The sequence below is a fragment of the Morone saxatilis genome, unplaced genomic scaffold (assembly GCF_004916995.1).
Source record: "Morone saxatilis isolate NCDOM2014 unplaced genomic scaffold, NCSU_SB_2.0 Contig9, whole genome shotgun sequence".
Classification (NCBI taxonomy): domain Eukaryota; kingdom Metazoa; phylum Chordata; class Actinopteri; family Moronidae; genus Morone; species Morone saxatilis.
Genome location: NW_023340268.1, coordinates 13,098,498 through 13,116,636, shown reverse-complemented (window position 1 = coordinate 13,116,636; position 18,139 = coordinate 13,098,498). Strand labels below are relative to the sequence as shown.

At 40.3% G+C, this 18,139-nt stretch overlaps 1 protein-coding gene across 1 annotated transcript in view; it reads left to right on the top strand.

Annotated features, from left to right (window-relative positions):
- The first annotated feature begins 539 nt into the window (after nt 1-539).
- The window catches only part of elp2 (elongator acetyltransferase complex subunit 2), a 25,312-nt gene continuing 7,712 nt past the window's right edge, over nt 540-18,139 (top strand). Inside the window, exons 1-15 of the mRNA XM_035681485.1 lie at nt 540-702; nt 806-884; nt 1,588-1,658; nt 1,737-1,881; nt 3,193-3,270; nt 3,572-3,636; nt 3,742-3,808; nt 6,072-6,218; nt 6,581-6,676; nt 7,899-7,999; nt 13,731-13,862; nt 14,463-14,612; nt 15,997-16,188; nt 16,446-16,515; nt 16,730-16,822. Coding sequence (XP_035537378.1) covers nt 571-702; nt 806-884; nt 1,588-1,658; nt 1,737-1,881; nt 3,193-3,270; nt 3,572-3,636; nt 3,742-3,808; nt 6,072-6,218; nt 6,581-6,676; nt 7,899-7,999; nt 13,731-13,862; nt 14,463-14,612; nt 15,997-16,188; nt 16,446-16,515; nt 16,730-16,822 — 1,618 coding nt within the window. The 5' untranslated portion in view covers nt 540-570. The remainder of the gene's footprint in view (nt 703-805; nt 885-1,587; nt 1,659-1,736; nt 1,882-3,192; nt 3,271-3,571; nt 3,637-3,741; nt 3,809-6,071; nt 6,219-6,580; nt 6,677-7,898; nt 8,000-13,730; nt 13,863-14,462; nt 14,613-15,996; nt 16,189-16,445; nt 16,516-16,729; nt 16,823-18,139) is intronic.

Below are 18,139 nucleotides of genomic sequence, written 5' to 3'. Positions count from 1 at the left end.
GTTGACACAGCAGCAATAGGGCAGTGCAAAAACAGAGAACAAAGAATATCACAATACAAATATTACTAATATTATTATTAGAAGATATAAAACTATAAATTAAAGTATATACAATACATATCTTACAGTAATTGAGTCAGACGAATAATCACATTGTTATTTCACTTTATTCCACTGGGTGATTTCAAATACATTCAATAATATAGGATGATATTTAATACTATAATCTACTCTACAGTGCTGTCTATGTACATGCTACTCTCTGGACTCATGGCTCTGTAGATTTTATGATAGTCTTCCGCCACCTACTGGACACTACTCATCAGTGCAATTTAGTGAGTTAATAAGTTCAAATGTTTGTCCATTGCTTACATTTAAACCACGTTAAAACATAACGTTACATAGTAATAATAACAAAGATAATAGCTGTGTAGGATTAAGTGTTTAAAAACCGTTGGAGGTGGAACGTTAGTGGACCGACTGCCGACCGTTGGAGGTGGAACGTTTGTTAGCACGTGGCGGTTTAGCTACAGCCACATTCACAGTGACGCCACAACTACAGCGTTCAAGATGGCGGCGGCCGTATTTGAAACATGCCATGTAGCTTGTTGTGCAAACAGGACGCCAAAGGTTGTTTCCTGGAGCCGTGGAGGGACCATTGCGTTCGGGACATGTAACTCTGTGGCTCTGTACGACCCACAGGTAGTAAAATATGTCTTATGTCCACTGTGAAGTTAGCTGACCTGCTTGTGTGAATAAGTGTTCGGTACCTCAGTAAACAACACACCGTTTGGTTTTACCTCAGGAGAGAAGAGTTGTCGCTGTGCTGAATGGACACACAGGCCGAGTGAATACAGTGCAGTGGATTCACAGAGAGGACTGTGGTGAGTGTGGAGAGGGAGGAGACTGATGGAGCTGTCAAACAGCAACATCTGTTTATCAGTGCCTCAACAACAGATGTGCAAGTGACATGTTTTACAGTCTATGGATCTCAACTAGTCTCATTCATTGAGGCGTTTAAACACTTTGTGTAAAGTTAACATGTGCTGGGATGTCACTCATGAGCCTCAGGGGATTTACACTAAGTGGCCAAAGATATATGGACACAACATTAACCTTGTGTGATTGCTGAACATCCCATTCTAAAACCCTATATCGTATTATTTAGCTGCTTTAAAAGGCACTCTTCTGGAAAGGCTTTCCACAAGATGCGGGCTGCAGGGATCTGCTCCCAGTCAGACACAAGAGCTTTAGTTCAGTTAATTGCGCCGATGTTGAGCAATTAACTTTGCTCACAGTCCGTCTCGGTTCATCCCAAAGGGTGTTGTATATGGTTAAGGTCAGGGCTCTGCATAGGCTTGTCAAGTTCTTCCCCACAAAACCTGAAAAACCACTCCCCCTTGGAGCTAAGAAACCCCTCACCAAACTTCTGACAGTATTGTCTAAAAATATCATTGTATGCTGGAGCATTAAGTTATGTAGTCCAAAACATGAAAAACAGTCCCAAGCCAAAAGTGCACATAAGTACTTTAAGCCATATAGCGTATCTTTGCTCATCTCGCTGTGTTGTTTGTGTTGTTGTCGCAGCTCCAGAGAGTCTTCTCGTGTCGGGAGGCTCGGACAATCGTCTCATCGTCTGGGAGGCTCAAAATGGGAAGGTAAGCCACCTGTTTGATCAGACAGTGATTGTACTCCTTTGTATAGAGATCTCCTAAAGTGTGCTCTGCTGTTTTTAGTTCATTCAGTCGGTGGAGTGTAAGGGCCACACTGGTCCAGTTTGTGCTGTGGATGCCATCTATGTGGAGGACTCAAAGATCCTGGTGGCCTCCTCAGCATCCGACTCCACAGTCAGACTGTGGCTCTGCAATGAAGCCAGAGAAGGTAAAAGGCAAAAAACCTGACAGATACATTTTTGTGTCAGTCAGTGGAGTTTTTGTGGTACTTTGTTGCCACAATAATGTTGGAACTTGTGCACATAAATAGTGTCTTAAAGTATGAATTATGTAATGATTTTGGTTGGGTTGGTTGTTGTTAATTTGGGTCATTCCCAACCTTTTTTTTTGCTTTTGACCCTTAAATATGAAGCAATGTCTATGTGGGATCCCTGGGTTAGGGTTGTCTGCATGTCTGTGAGTTGGAAGCAGTTCAATCTTTACCCTTCCCAGGTTGTTTCACATGAATAATATTGGTTTTATAAAGAGGTAAAACTATACAGTATTCCAAAAAATAAACATAATGTGCGTTTGTGCCCAAGTAATCATTTCATAACCCCTCAGATGCATCTTGTGACCCATTTTAGGGGTTCAAACCCCCAAGTCAGAAACCACTGGGGCAACCTTATTTTCTCAGAAGGTTAGTTTTACAAGAACAGACTGAACTGGTTCATTCTCCACTAGGTGTCTTCTTTTGGATGTGAGACTCTATCCAGAAAGTAACACTCATATATTTCTTGATAGATAAATAATCAGTTTCATTCAGTCACTTACAGTTATAATATCTACCCCCTAGTGGCTGATAAAGGAAAGGACAATATTACAATAATTTCACTGACCTTTACAGTGCTGCGTAGCTGTTTAGGGTGCATCACATCAATGACATTGTGTCTATACTGGTACAAACATCTACAATAGACTCACTTTACATGTAAGGAAAACAGGCAAAACAAGAAAAAACTGAAATGAATGATTTGTTTGGACAGAAATGACTGTACTCCGTAATCTCTCCTTGCAACATTTGTATTTCCTAAATAATATAACTGTAACAGCTGTGTTAATTGTAATCTTGCTCTAATTTCTTCACATAGTTGAATGTCAGTGTTCCAAGCTGTCATTCATATCTACTTTCCTTTTTTCAGAGCTGTCACCCATAACAGCATCCCTTTGTTGAAAGTTTCTGTCCACCTGTCAGTGCAGATGAACACTGATGCTGCTTGACAGTAATGGAAAGTGTGTGTGTATGTGGTCTGGGCACAACCTTGGGGTGTACTCCCAGATTAAAATACTATTTTATGTCATGTTGGTGCCTGTATGCAGACTGGAGAGTCTTGGCCTCTCCTGAACAGTCAAAAGAAGTATTTTCACGTGCAATGCTATGAGCCACCAGGACACCCCATAAATAATATTTTTAATTGTGTAGCAGTATTAGTCCTTGGTCATCAGAAAGTTTAATTCCATGTCCATGTGTGTTTCTCAGCTGAGTGCCTCCATACTTTATCATTCGGCAGCAGTTTCATGATGGATGTCTCTCTGGCACTGTTGCCAGGCAGCAGAGGTAAGCCTAAGCTGTTCCTACATAGACATCCTTTAAGTTGTGTGCCGCACACACTTGTGCACACAGACATTTTTCCTCTCATGTCATCCATCTCAATTTGCACCACTGCTTTAGTGCCTCTAACCGAATGTCATATTGAAAATGCAGCCTGCGTTTGAAGTGTCTTGTGTCATTTCGCCTTTCTAGTTTACATGCCTCTCGTCTGTTTGATGGTATTCTTCATCCTTCCCTATCCACCTCACTCTTGTTTATAAAACCTACACCTACATGTTAATGTATGCAAAACCTTCTTTTCTCGCAGTTCCCATACTGGCCTGTGGGGGTGATAACTCTCAGGTGCATCTGTATGTGCAGTCCAGCGGACAGGTGAGCCCAGATCGATACTCTCTCAGGAGCAGCTTGTTCATGTATTCTGTGCCAACTATAAAGTTTGAGGGCAACATTTGACCTTTTTAAATTTCTCTACGACAGCTCCAGAAAGCCATGTCACTGCAAGGACATGAAGACTGGGTTCGTGGAGTGGCATGGGCATGTCTGGGTGAGTGCTAGTGTTACTGTCCCAGTATGGTTGCACGTCTCACTTAACTCAAAGTCAAATATACATACAAGACACGTAGCAAAGGGATCTTTTTGATAGGTGGTAATGACTCAAGTCACCAGAGTTGGGTAAGTAGACAAACAAGCCAACAAAGCAAGCTAGCAAGTTGTTTTTGATAATAGAAATACATTATAAGATTCTTAGATGTGCTATTTTAATGTTTGCTCGATGGCTAATTGAGAGTACTGTAGACAAAGTATTTTTTTAACATTGATTAGTCGTTAAGAGTCAGTATACTGTAGTTTTTTTCTGCTATAAGTATATTTGATTTAGGCAGACAACATCATTTTTAAGGTGTGGTAAGTTACAAATAGAGGCTAGTGTCTTTAGATAGAAAAAACATGTTGTTTTGAATGCATGCATACAATAGCTGGTTTGCAATTTGATACACCTGCTTCTTTCTGATATGGTCTTTGTCTTCTGAAGGCTTAAAAGCATTTCCTTTGGTTCTCCGTTATCTTTTATCTTAAGCAAGCCTGCAGAGCTTGGGCTTTAAGAGAGTCAGATTACATGTGATTGGCTGAATGCTTAGAGGTGGGAGGAGATTTCCAATCACAGCCATCAATTATTTGATGAGAAAGGCAGACGAGTGCATTCTGACCTTCTTAAAGCAAAAAAGACACATTTCTCTTTTTAGATAATTAGAGTATTAAAAAAAATCTAAACTGGGCACCGTGTGTTCAGCTTTTAAACCAGATTTTTTGACTCCAGCTGATTTTCACAGTATTGTGATAGCACATGGAAATGCATGGATCCAATCCAGGCTCTACTAATTGTGTAACCCTCTTCAAGGGCACTTCATTACTGCACTGTTCTGACTGTGTAAAAGCTATTTCATCTCCTCAACCAGCCCTCTCCACCAGTGTCTCCGTCCCACTCACAGTCTATGACCTACTCCATGCTGCCACGCTTCAAGCCAGCAAAGAGACAGAGAGAAGTTTGTTTATATGAAGTATCCCCATAGGAATGACAAAACCCTCTCTCCACTGCAGTGATAGTAGTTAAATCAATCATTCTGTTCTTTTATGACTTGGCAGATGGCAAATTGCAGCACTAGAGGTGCAGTTTATCTTAAGTATTAAACACTGGGATTCAGAGCACGATGCTATTTTCTGTTTTTCTGTGTGTATCCTGTGGGAGATAAACAGTATTAGGACGGGTAGTACATTTCTAAATCACGTCTTCTTTCCATCAATCTTAGTAGTAGAATAAAATCGTCAATAGTGTAAAAGCTGGTCATATGTTGTCAACCATGGGCTTTATCCAGATTATTCTCACTTTGTAATCACATTTTCTATTTCAGTTCAACCTTTCCTTGCAAGATTTATTATATAAAATATCCAAAACATTATCAAAAATGTATCTTTTATTTGCGCCGCAGGTCATAAAAGTGCATTTTACATACAGAGGACTAATTCTCCCTCTGTATTAGGTAGCTGATGTCCTCAAACTGACACACGTTAATAATTAATTCTTTGATGGCATCATGTAATGACATTATGACATTCATAGATCTGATCTCATGCAGGCAACAATATAGGTTAAATCGTAAGTGTGATTTATTTTTATTATTTTGAAGCAACAAAACTCCATATAAATGTTCCATTTAAAAAAAAAAAAAAAAACTCACTCATGAAAATATTTTCGGCAGAGTTTCATGCAAGTAGCAAAACAAATAATCCTTACATCGGAATTAACAAACAATAACGGCCTCCCAGCCTTCAGGAGGCCTTAGATGGCAGCAACAGAGGCATTTTTTATTATGTCTGTTAACTTGGCATAGGCAAAACTGGGCCAGTGGCCATCGGACTAAACCTGAAATGCATAATGTGACAGACGGGATGCACTCAGAGATAGTGGCATGTGTTTTGTTTACCACCTGTCTGTGTATATTTGGCCTGTACTCCTGCTGTCTTACTGGCCACATAACAATTAGAAGCATTTATCTATAGTGCTTTGATAACTAACTAACTTCTAACAAATAATTGAAGAAATAATATATTAATGTTTACTTTACAGCTTGTGGTGAAGTTGTACTAAACTTTATATCTCACATATAAGTAATGATATTTTGATATTAGCACACTTTTAATCCAAGCACTGCAGGAGATTAAATAATACAAAGCCAGTTTTGATAAATTCAATGATAGAGGGTAGTTTAAAAGTCGGGAAGGTTTTCAGGTTCTCTCTCTGACTCGTTCAGGTGGTGAGCTGTTATTAGCCAGCTGTTCGCAGGACTGTCTCATCAGAGTGTGGAGGCTGTGTGCCAAGTCTGGGACAGACGCCCGCACAGAGGACGATCACACCATCATCAAAATGAAAGAGGACGTTTTTGAAGTGAAGGAGAGAGGTGAGCGGGCCACGCAGGCTTGATTATATTAAATGAAAAAGGGGTGCTAATTATCCAAATAAAAAGACATGCTTTTTGATGGTTTAATGGCACATGGTGGTTCCGACCTCCATAAAGAACCAAATGTGTGTGTGTGTGTGTGTGTATGCGTGTTCACCTCATCAGTGTAACACATACTTAATTGATTTTTCATACAACATTTAGAATTACATGTAGTTCCAAAAAGATATGGCACAAAAAGATTTTTATAAAGCAGAAAATCTATTCCTTCTCAGTTAATTACCTACCTTTCTCTTGTTTATAGCATAAAACTGACATCTTGATAACAGTCTTCGTCTGGCCTTTCTGTCTTCCTGCTACAGACGTGTCCTCCGTGTTTGCGGTGTCTCTTGAGACAGTCCTGGCAGGTCATGAGAACTGGGTCTATGGAGTCCACTGGCAGCCTCCTCTCTACAAAGGTACCTTGATAGAAATCCAGAGAAGTGATTGGTCATTATTCATTAAATTTGTAGATATGTGGCAGTAGGTTCTTGCTAAAATATCTTGGTAGTGTTTGTCAAAAAGTGTCAAAAACATTTTCTTACAGAATTAAACATAGTTCCCTCTAAACATTAGTAAGTGGATTGGCTTGCAGACTAAGATGAGACAATATTGTTTCCCTCCCTTTGTCTTACAATGCTATTGCTTACAAAAGGCAACAGGAGATGGTTACAATTTCAAAGAAAGAAGAAAAGAAAATGGTTGTGAAAAGTTATTGGCTTAATTAGTTCTCAAGGCAAAGGTTGGTGGATGTGCTAAATCTTCTCTTTAAACTCTTGTTGCCTTAAAGCTTATTACATTAAGATAACTTCACACCCACCCCAGCTTATGTGTACCTCACACATTCATTATGTTTAGATACTTCAAATAAGTGAAGCTGCACAATTATGCAGCAATTATGCAGAGTGCAAAGGTAGTTGCAATTATTTTGTTAAAATATTTTATCATTAAGCATATATTATAATAATTAGAGTATGACATGATGCCATGCATCCTAATAAAACAACTCTCATCATAAAATGCAGTTGCAACCCCCTTGTAGGTAGTATTTTTAGGAAAAATGCTTTTGCTTGCAGTTCCCGTTGTGTTTGGGAAGACCAGTTAATGTTAAGTACCCGTCTTTTGACCTGTAAACACATGCAGGGAGCACTTAATTTGATGCACCAGAGTAGGCATCTTGAATACAAAGTGTCAGTATGCTCATATGCTACAAGCTTTAATAAATCGTGGAGACAAAAGCATGATCATGGTTATTCTGCAGCCTTAAAATAAATTGTGGAAGGCCTAATGCAGTGATTCTAGAGGTACATCTGAGAAGCTGTGAGATAATTAACAAGATACTTAATGAAGAAAACATTTCTGATGCACAGTTTTTTTTTTTTTCTCACTGCTCCCTCTTCTGTTTCTTGTTTGTTTACTTTTGTGCAAAACATGTTTTTCGTATCTGCTTATAATGCTCACTGAGGTGAGATTATCTTTCACAAGCCTCTAGGGGTTTTTCAATCTCACTTGCAAAATGTGTTACTTTTTTCTTACTTCTTACAAATCAAATCTTTGCTATTTGGTTGTTAAAAACTGGATATTGACTGTGATTGCTGCTCCTGTATGAGTTCTCCAGTGTCTCTTTGTTTCCCCCTGCAGGTGGCGAGCTGCAACAGCCTCTCGGTCTACTCTCTGCCTCCATGGACAAAACCATGATTCTCTGGGCTCCTGAGGAGGGATCCGGAGTCTGGGTGGAACAGGTGAGTGTTGACTTGAATACAAGGAGGGTGTATGCAGATAAACAGACCCTACACCCACACATACACATGGTATCAATCACTCTCACAGGGTTTGCACATGCACAAACGCACAGACCCACACACCAATTTCCCACTCTCTTTCTGCTAGCTTTCCTTTCAGTAACTCTTGACATGATCTGGAGCTCGAGCCCTCCCCTAGTATTCTCTCTCCTGCTGTCAGTGCCCCTGCGTCGGTTTCCACTCTCCCTGACATTGAGGTGTCAGGAATAGAAGTGATAGACAGTGATGAAGAGGCTCCGAGCCCGACGCACCACTGTGAGTTTAGACAAGCCGAGGTTGTCCTCCCCCATCTTCCCCTCTATCACTCACTCACACTGAACCCCCTCTTTTACGGCCCATTCCCATACACATCCGACAGGGAATGGAGAGGCTGGTGGAAGACATGCCATAGCCTCTGCCTGCACCACTTTTTTCCTTATTTTTCCCCCCCCCTCCATGATCTGTCTTTCCCTTTCACTCCCCACTCCCGCTTCCCGTCATTTTCTGTCCCCCACCACCTCTTTTTCTCCACCACTTACCCCTCTCTCTCTTCTCCTGTCTCATCTCCCTCTCTCACATTATCTCTCTTCTGCTTTTCTTTCGCTCCCCTCCACCTCGTCTCTTTTAGCTCCCAACAGCTGCTGTTGTGCCAGAATGGGGCTAAATTTAACACAAGTGTGGATGGCAGAGAATAAGCAGTCCTCTGCCCATCTGCCCCACAGCTTTTATTTTTTTTATTTTTTTATTTTTTTAAGTAAGACTGGCAAATTCTCAGGTGGTTCAACAGTACCTCAGATTACCTTTCCACGTATCTAAAACAAACACATACTCATGGGCAGGGAGACACAAACTACTAACATAGACATGCTCACATACGCAGAATGTATCCCACAATGTGTGCACACAGGATCACAAATACACACACACACACCCCATTGCACAGAAATGGCTCACCTCGCCATGGCAGGCACCTTGAGTGTGATCACACTCTGATGTGATGAGAAAGATTCAGTACTGATCAGTTACATTTTTGCGCCTTTGATCTCGTCATTCACATCCACAATGACGAGCAACAAAGACCACAGAAAGGAGCAACCATGAAAGTCTTGATTCTCCTCTCTGACAAAGGGACGATGATTAGGGCCTGAAGCCAGTGCGGATGTCACATATTATTCTTCTTCTTAGACAAAGGTGGTCAGTGGAAAAGAAAAGCAGCGGTGGGCATTTGAAATCAAGTCTGGTGTGGCCAATCTCCCTCCCGAGCTCAGGCTTTTCTTCTTGATGCTAAAAAAAAAAAAAAAAAGAATAAACCATCTACCTGAAATAACCTTTTTGTCGAATGTGAAAGCGCATAGTATGAATCTACTCTCCATTTCTCTCCTCCTCTGTTTCGGTTCCTTCTGACCTGTTTTTTGTTTGGGTTTTTTTTTTTTCAAACGAGAGAGCCAAACCCTTTGAACTGACAGGTTCTCTGCCTACAAAGGAAGCTTAACCTCTGAAGCTCTGCCATACACGTGCACACACACACACACAGATGCACATGTGCAACAATGAAATGTCAGTGAATCAAACTGTATTTACATTTTGTTCCCCTCACAGAATAAAAGGCCTTTGGTCCTCTTTGAGTGTTTTCCATAATCTGAATAGCCCTCACAAAGGCTCTTTTACCGAACGGCGAAGTTTTTGGCAGAGCAGATTCCGTAGCGCTAAGTGACCAGCCATGTGTGTCTTAATTAGCCGATTTTTACAAAGAAGCGCTCCACTTCTTCATACTGATTAGAGTAATTGTGAGATTTAATGGAGAACGGGGTTAGCAGTGGGGTGGCCGGGGCTCACCGCTGCGTAAAGCACATCTTACTAACGAGACACACTGGTAATTAACATCTCAGACTGACCACAGCGGGCCACTACAATGCCTAGAGGGATTGTCAGTTTGTGTGTGTGTGTGTGTGTTTGTGTGTTTGAGCGATAACCTATTTTCAGACCCCGGCTTGTGTATTCTCCACAAATTACACTTGACCGTACGGCAGCTCGAGAAAAGACACTTCAGGCGGCTGTCTATTGATACTGTCTGTTAAAGAGTAACTTGCTGCCCTCTCTGGTTGAAGGTTTTTAAGCCTGTTTCACGTCTGACTACACCCATCACCGTTAAGTGTGGTTGGGTGTGGTCAGAGATGTACTCTGATTTGCAAGGGATGTTAAGTTAGTTTTTAGCTCTAACCCTTTGGTAAGAATTAGATATTAGATTAGATTATTAGATTAGATAGAACAATTAATTTCATGTTGTGCTAAAATGACTGACTGAGACTAGTTGATTCATAGAAAGAAAGAAAAAAAATTTGACAATCCATTAATTGTTTATGATTATGTTTAATGTGAAATGTGTTGCTTCTATGCTTCTAGTGACAAAAGCACAGGGATCACTTAACTTTCCAGTTCCTTTTTTTCCTTTTAGCGTCTTTCAGCTAGTTGTTTTGGTTTAGGGGCCTCACTGCTCTCCTCAGAGTCATTTCCAGCTGTTTCAGGCAGCTGTTTGATGTAAAAAGTGATTAATATACGCTACATGCCCAGCAATAAATGGCAGACAGACAACGTTAGCAATTAGCTGGTTAACATAGTGGTGCGTTTAGCAGTTAAAGAGAGAGATATTTTCTTTAGTAAAGACCACTTCTGTTTGCCATTGCAGGTGGCAAAAAAAACACAACTTCAAATTAATTTTAATGTTGCTACGTGTCTGCTGTTTGTGAAAATAGGAAACTGTTTGCTAACATGTTCAGCATACCAACTTTTTATGGTGATTATGTCTTTTTTTGTGTTTACAGCTTGTTATGCTGCCCCAAAGTGACAAAAAAATGAATAAGTTGGCTGGATAATAAGGTTGAATTGCTGCTTCTATCCACCTTTTATGGGAGCTCTTAGTTAATAAGTCTTGAAGGGAGGCAGAAAGATTTTTTATGTTTTCCCTTATTCCACTTCTTCTTTTCTTTAAATGATTTCCACAAATCAACAGATTAGTAGATGATTCAAGTAATCCTTAGCGACAGTCCTCACTTTATGTTGTACATCTCAACATCACAATCAGAAATTGAAGGGAAGAAGGCTCTCAGTGTGTGGGGTCAGTAGCTTGAAAAGTTGAATTGAAAACCTGCACTCCACACTGTATGAGTTGTCTTGGCTTTGCTAAGCTCATTCAGCACTCATCACCCTCTTTCTCTCCTTCCAAGAATGATATATGCTTTCCCTTCTTTGGTGTCCTTGTTCTATTCCTCCCCCATACCCCCGCTAGCCAGTGATAAGGCACGCTGTTCATCCATATTGTTCCCCCTCTCGTAAACAAGACAGATGACGGCTTTTTGCCTCTGTGAGTTTTTGCATGATTTACGGCAGGCTCTTGTGTGCAGAATTTTAAAATTAATCTGCTTAATGTTGCATCTCGTTCCCTCTCAATCTCAGCATCTAGGTTTCTACCTGACTGTCTCTCTTTCCTCTCTGGCTGTCTCTCTCTCTCCACTCTGGATGGCTGCAGGACTGTGCCATTCAAAGCGAAGGCATGCCTTTATCAGTGTCATTAGTTCCGCTGTGTTTCAGCCTGCAGACAGGCGTTATTTTGAAGGTCATAGATGACCAACACAAGCTCCCTAAGAAGACCGGATGATTGAGGACACCACTTTACCGCCACACGCAGTAGACAGACATAGCGAAGATGCGTTTGCATGCACATTCTTGTATGTTTCTCCTGCAGTGTGGCCCCAGTCACTAAATATGCTCTCACTCTACCTACCTTCTTTAAGAAAAGATAACAGGCTAAGCTGTACATCTGTCCAGATTTTAATCATTCGAGTGTGATTTTAGCACTTCTCATATTTCCTCACAGCCTATGTCCTTATCATTTAAGGCACAAGCTAATTAAAGATGGAATATATATATCACAGTGCTGCTGAGGGAGGAGTGTAGCGCTCTCTAGGGTTGGTTCTGCTGCTATCGATTTGAATAGATCTGCCCTCTGGGCCCGGTTTACCTCCAAGTCCTCCGGGCCCGATAAAGCTTTTAATTGTTTGAATTCTTCAGGGCAGCAAGAAGTTGGCCTGGTCAACAGAATACTCTCAAAGTCCTTAAATAAATAGTTTCTGTTTGAGTATTGAAAGCGAGTGGAAATTAATGAAGATTTCTGACATGACATTAACTGTGAATATAAATGTCTTTTCCTGCAGGAGGATAGACGTATTCTCTTCCACTGTCCATTGTATTTCAAGAATTAAGCTAATTTTTTTTCTTTACAAGCCAGTTGAAGCTCAAAATATTGACAGCTCGTGCTTACAAAAGCTCTCTGTTGCTTAAAAAAGAATTCCTCTTTATTCAGGTTTTAAATATTTTTATTAATTTCCACAATGTTTCAAATTATTTCCATATTGTTCCATAATCCTGCCGGTTATGCAATCAGCAGGGTGAGATATTGATATCGTCTTGTTTTCTCTATTTTAGTACGTCATTTCTGTTCTGTATGGATATTAATGTAAATAAAAGGAGGACTGAATACAGACGAAGAGACAGAGAAGATTTTTGTTCTGCATTATGACTGAATGTTGTTCATTTTATTTGTAATTATCTGTTGTTCCTCTTACACTTCTATTTACTTTAAATTAACTTGTTTATTTCTTTTCTTTTTTGTTCTCTTCTTTGCAAAAAAACTTTAAAGGAGCTTAATGTAAGTTAGAATGACCTCAGACAGAGTTTATTATTATTATTATTAAGTACATTTTCATTTGTTAGTGTAATTGGTAACTGTATTTAAATCAGAATGGGCTTCCTGCCCCAGTTAGTGATTTGAATCCACAACATTCAATACAGAATTGTCTTGACACACAAAAGCAAGGTGCCTGAGATTGGGCAGGTGGTCAGAATCCTAAAGGAGCAATTTGTTTTATTTTCTAGCGTTTTTCTGAGCTGAGAGGCAGTGATTATGAGTGTTTTTAATTGGAATGGTTTTCAGTGGGAGCTCAAGCCCCACAGACCCTTCACTGTCTATATGATCTGGCTTGTGAACACAACGAAGGGGTCACAGGCTTTCACCCAAATCCAATTTATGTAAATGATTCTGTGTTTGCAAGCCTTGCCATTTTTCATGATTATTTGTTTAGCGTTATGTGCTGAGCTACAATTGCTTTCGTTTTGTATTAGACAAATGTATTTTGTCAAAAAAAACACAACACAGTTTATTCAACTCTAATAAGTCCCATTTTGCATAATTCATCTGACTTGTCAGCTTAATTTCCTTTTTTTCTGCTTCTATCCACAATTATGGGAGCTGTTAGTTAATAAGCCTTGGAGGGAGACTGAGAACTTGCCTTACTCCTCTTGTTTTCTTTAAATCTGAGCCTGTAGAGTTACAGAAATCGCAGGTGTTTGACAGAACAACTAGGCTATATTTTCTACATATCAGCATTTTTTTTTAAATAACCTACTTAACTAAATAGCATTTTGTCCATATGTGACAGTTGATACACATGCATGTTGTTACAGTTTTCCTTTCATCTTTGTTTGCAGCAAGTCAGTGACTCTGACCCATAAACTAAATGTCCCTCACCCACCTGATGTCAGATACAAGTGTGTTGAAAAAGGCAGATGAGTTGATGCATCTGATCACGAGTGATCGCCTTCACAATGTGTTTTTTTATTTTTCCTTTCACACCAGGTGCGTGTAGGGGAGGTTGGTGGCAACACTCTGGGTTTCTACGGCTGCCAGATGAGTCCGGATGGCTTCATGATTCTGGCTCACGCTTTTCACGGAGCACTACATCTCTGGTGCAAAGACCAAGACAAAGAGGTGAGAGTCATGGCCTCACTTACTTTTAAACAAAAAAAAATCTATATAATGCCAATATTTTTGTAGCTTGTTCAGATTGTTTCTTTCATTTGTTCAAGAAATGTACAGTTCAGTCCCTGAAGCGCTGGAATAACATGTGGGTTTGAAACTAGATTCAATGTTAGTGCCTTGCCGCACAGCTACACTGTGTGAGAGACTGTGATTAGTGTAATTAGTCACACCAAGCCTGTCTGCCACTCAATTTGACTGGCTTCACATGTGTCTTTGTTGGGTGTCCCTGAGAAAGAGTGAGGGTCTGAAGTCACAGCGTAAGTTCAGAGATAACTGCATTTCAATTATGCCCGCTTGGAAGGTGAACTCAAAGTTCAGCACAAACCTGAAGGTGCTAATTCAGATGCTTCAAAGGAGATCGACTTCTCAGACAGCAACACCTAAATTATAATCACCCACTCTCATATCAGTTGTCAATCATAGGCACCAGCTCTGGGGTTTACCATTATGTGGCAGGGGTGGTTGTCGTGGACGTGGTGTGCATGTAGAGGGGAATTAAGATGGAGAGTCAGAGGTTGAGAGCTGACCATTGTTATGTTGTCTGAACAGGGAGAGTGGAGGCCTGGGGTTGTGATATCAGGTCACTTTAATGCAGTCCAGGACCTGAGCTGGGATCCTGAGGGTGAGTTCATCCTCAGTGTGGGCTCAGACCAGACCACCAGACTCTTCACTCCATGGAAGAAACAAGGTGCCAAACAGGTAAAACAGGCTGAGAATCATCTTATAAAATGTTGAAGAAGAAGAAAAATTACAATGCTGATTGTAGCTCAAAATTAGTGATAGTATTTTTGTCCTTTACTTAGGTATTATATTAAATAACCAGGTGGAAATCTGTTTTTGGTGAATTAAATACCTGAAAAGGTAACTAATCACATTGACACTAATATTCTATAAATGTAATATTGCCATAAAGCCGTACTGTATAGTACTGTTCATTTCCCACAATGTCCTAATGTAACTAAAGATATTAACAGTATAACAAAATCTCCCATCCTATTTTGTCAATTGATTCACTCCTATCAGGAATAATAGGGATACACTGTTAATATAACACCTACACGTCAGTGAGAGTCCATTTTCCTTAAAGACCAGGATACAGGAGTCCCTACCGCAGCAGCCCAGGCTCGATTCCAACCTGTGGCTCTTTTCTGCATGTAATCCCCTCCCTCTTTAAGCTGTTCCTATCAAATAAAGGAAATAAAAGCCTAAGTAAAAAAAATAGGATACATAGAGATCTGAATAAAATACTACCATTGGTGGTTTTCCTCTAAAAGAAATGAGCTTTTATTGTAGATTATGTAGATATTGAAGAGCTGCCACACCACATTTGTTTATCTGTAAGACAATATAGAAAACGGATCATGTTTCACAAACCTGACATCAGCGTATTGACATTAGGATTTATGCTCCTCTATTACTTCTTGTCTTCCGTAAGCAATGGTCACTTTATATTATCCTCCTTTCTTTTGATAATTAGCTAGTTGTATTAACCTTTGTGGGATTTAGTTTGTACCTGGTCTATTTTCTACTTGCTGCAGTTTGCTAAAATATGTTGAGGTTTTGTCTTTGTTTGAATCTGAGCATTGTGATCAAGACTTAAGGTACAGGGATGGATTGATCAGCCCCAGCAGTACCACAGAAAACTCTTTGCCCAGTCTTTACTTCACCGCAGGTCCATCTAGATTAAATTAGAGTAAGATGTGGGGTAAAACAGGCCAGTTTTGCAATTGGCTTAGGTAGAAACATAATCAAATTTCCAGTCTTCATTACATTATTCAAGATGCCAACTTGGAATATTGCCACCCCACGCCGGTGCCAAAGGAAATCCAGTTATTGTAGTGGATCCTCCCATCTTCTCTTGTGAGGACTGTTTGCAACTTAAGCTGGAAAAGTTTCATTTAAACAGGAGATTCAGTGTTGTATTTGGATTGGGTACAAAACGCCTGGATGTAGGGCCAAGAACATCAGAGATCTATTGAAACTCTGGCACTTTGCCTGGTAATCACATGCAGCTGGTTGGGATCCTTATGACCATGATCTGCATCTTAACAATATGTTTCTACATCGTTTGTTCACCCTGCAGGAAAGCTGGCATGAAATCTCACGACCACAGATCCATGGATACGACATGCAGTGTCTGGCGATGGTTGGAAGGTTTCAGTTTGTGTCTGGAGCTGATGAGAAGGTCCTGCGAGTGTTTCAAGCACCTCGTAATTTTGTGGAGAACTTTGCCAACATCTCTGGGACCTCAAGAGAAAAGCTGTTGGCATCTAGTGTAAGTGCCAAATTAGATTAGATAGCTATGATTATATTTTCAAGTTATTTTTAATTCCATTTGTGGAATGATTATATCCATGACCTTTAAAGCCACATGTTTTGCCCTCTGTCTAACGATAAGATCTCATCAAAACTTTCTTTGTAGTGTCTCTTATACTTTGCTGCAAAAATGTGCTGAGTGGCCTAATCTTCCTAAAAAAATCCTGCACGGTTATTGATGTGTGTGTGTGTGTTCATTTATCTGCTTGTTGCCAGGACTCTGCCAACCTTCCAGAAGGAGCCAGCACACCTGCCTTGGGTCTATCCAACAAGGCTGTATTTCAAGGTAAAATACTTGCTCAGCAGCTCTGCATCTGTTTCAGCGCTCAGGGTTGGGGGCAAGTTTTGTCTGATAATCAATTTTCATGAGCTCCATACACTAGTTTGAGATAGCATTATTAAATTGAGGGCTTGTTTAATGTTTTCATTGCTTTTATGTAATGTAATATTCAAATAATCATATATAATAATATTTACAGAAATGTCATTTTAATTTACAGGGGACCTTGTCAAAACCAATCCAGAAGAGAAGCAGTTCAACAGTGTATCTGATCAATATCAGGAGTCGTACTTCCACCCTCTCATCATGACTGGTACTGTAAACCTGCAGAAACAACATTTTAAAGTTTGTTTTTTTCCCAACATAACATGGTCATTTCTAAAATTTTGTGGTCTTCTCAGTAAACCCTCATTCAATTTAAACCTCAGTGATAAATAATTCTAGAGCCAAAATGCCTCCCTGTCTCCTCTACAGTCTGATAGCCTGATTTATATTCCTCATTGCGATCCACTCAGCAGCTCAGTACACATTTAAGAGTTCCTGTCTGCCTGTCGCTGGATGTTCTTATAAGAGACAATAATATGTGGCCAGACGGACAGTTAGTCATTACAGCTCTACTCCCACAGTGCCTGGGGTCTGCTGGAGGCTGATGGCATTACAGCAGGGGAGGGGATGAGAGGAAAGGCGTGGTGGGTGATAGAAGAGGAAGAAGAGGTGTCAATGAGCAAAAGCAAAAAATGAGAAATAAAAACTACGAATCAGAAAAAAACTTTTGAATGTAAGACGAGATGGATGGGTTTAGTTAGAGTTAAAGTGTAAGAAGAAGAAGGTGGAAGAGGAGAACAAAAAAAACAAAGGCAAAATGGAGAAACTAACTGTAGGAAATGTGCAGATGGGAAATGGATGAGAGTCAAATGAAGAGAACGTAGCATGGCGCTTTAAAACCCCAGGGCGAGAGAGTGTCAAGGGCTGTCATCAGCATGATTGAAGCCACTCCTTAATCTGCAATGCTAATTAGAAAGCAGGCTTATGTGATTGCAAAGTTTAAGTATCGATGACCCCGAGCTATGTAGGGAGCAACCAAGTGCGGAGACTGTTGTTAACAATGCATTTTCACTCGTTTGATTGGCTTCCGCAGGCAGGAAGACGAATGAATAATTAGGCAAAACAGGGAGCTGATGACCAATAAGAAAAACACAAGCAGTCTAGCTTTCAATGAAAGCAGAGCCTGCAGTGTGAGGGAGAGGGAAAAAAAGCCAGTCGGCGTTAACAATCGGAGATAATGCTGCAGTTGTTTCAAAATGGCTTTTTTGGAAAAGTTGCAGGGCTGGGGATTTTTGTGCAAGCTAAATGCTAAAAGAGGCTGTGTGTGAATGTGAGAGAACATTGTCTCCAGGCGATCATGTTCTCAGTTGACCACGTAGCTTGTATTTCGCTCATTCTCTCTCTCTCTTTATGGTACTTACTGTCTTTTTTTCCCTTTTTAACTTGTATGCCTGTCACATGCACACATTCAGTATCCTATCTGTCGCTCTTTGGGTTAACAGTAAAGGGATTTAAAAGAGGGAAATTAGGGCGCTCGGTTAGCTCAGTGGGTAGAGCTGGAGACCCATGTACTGAGGCTGAGTCC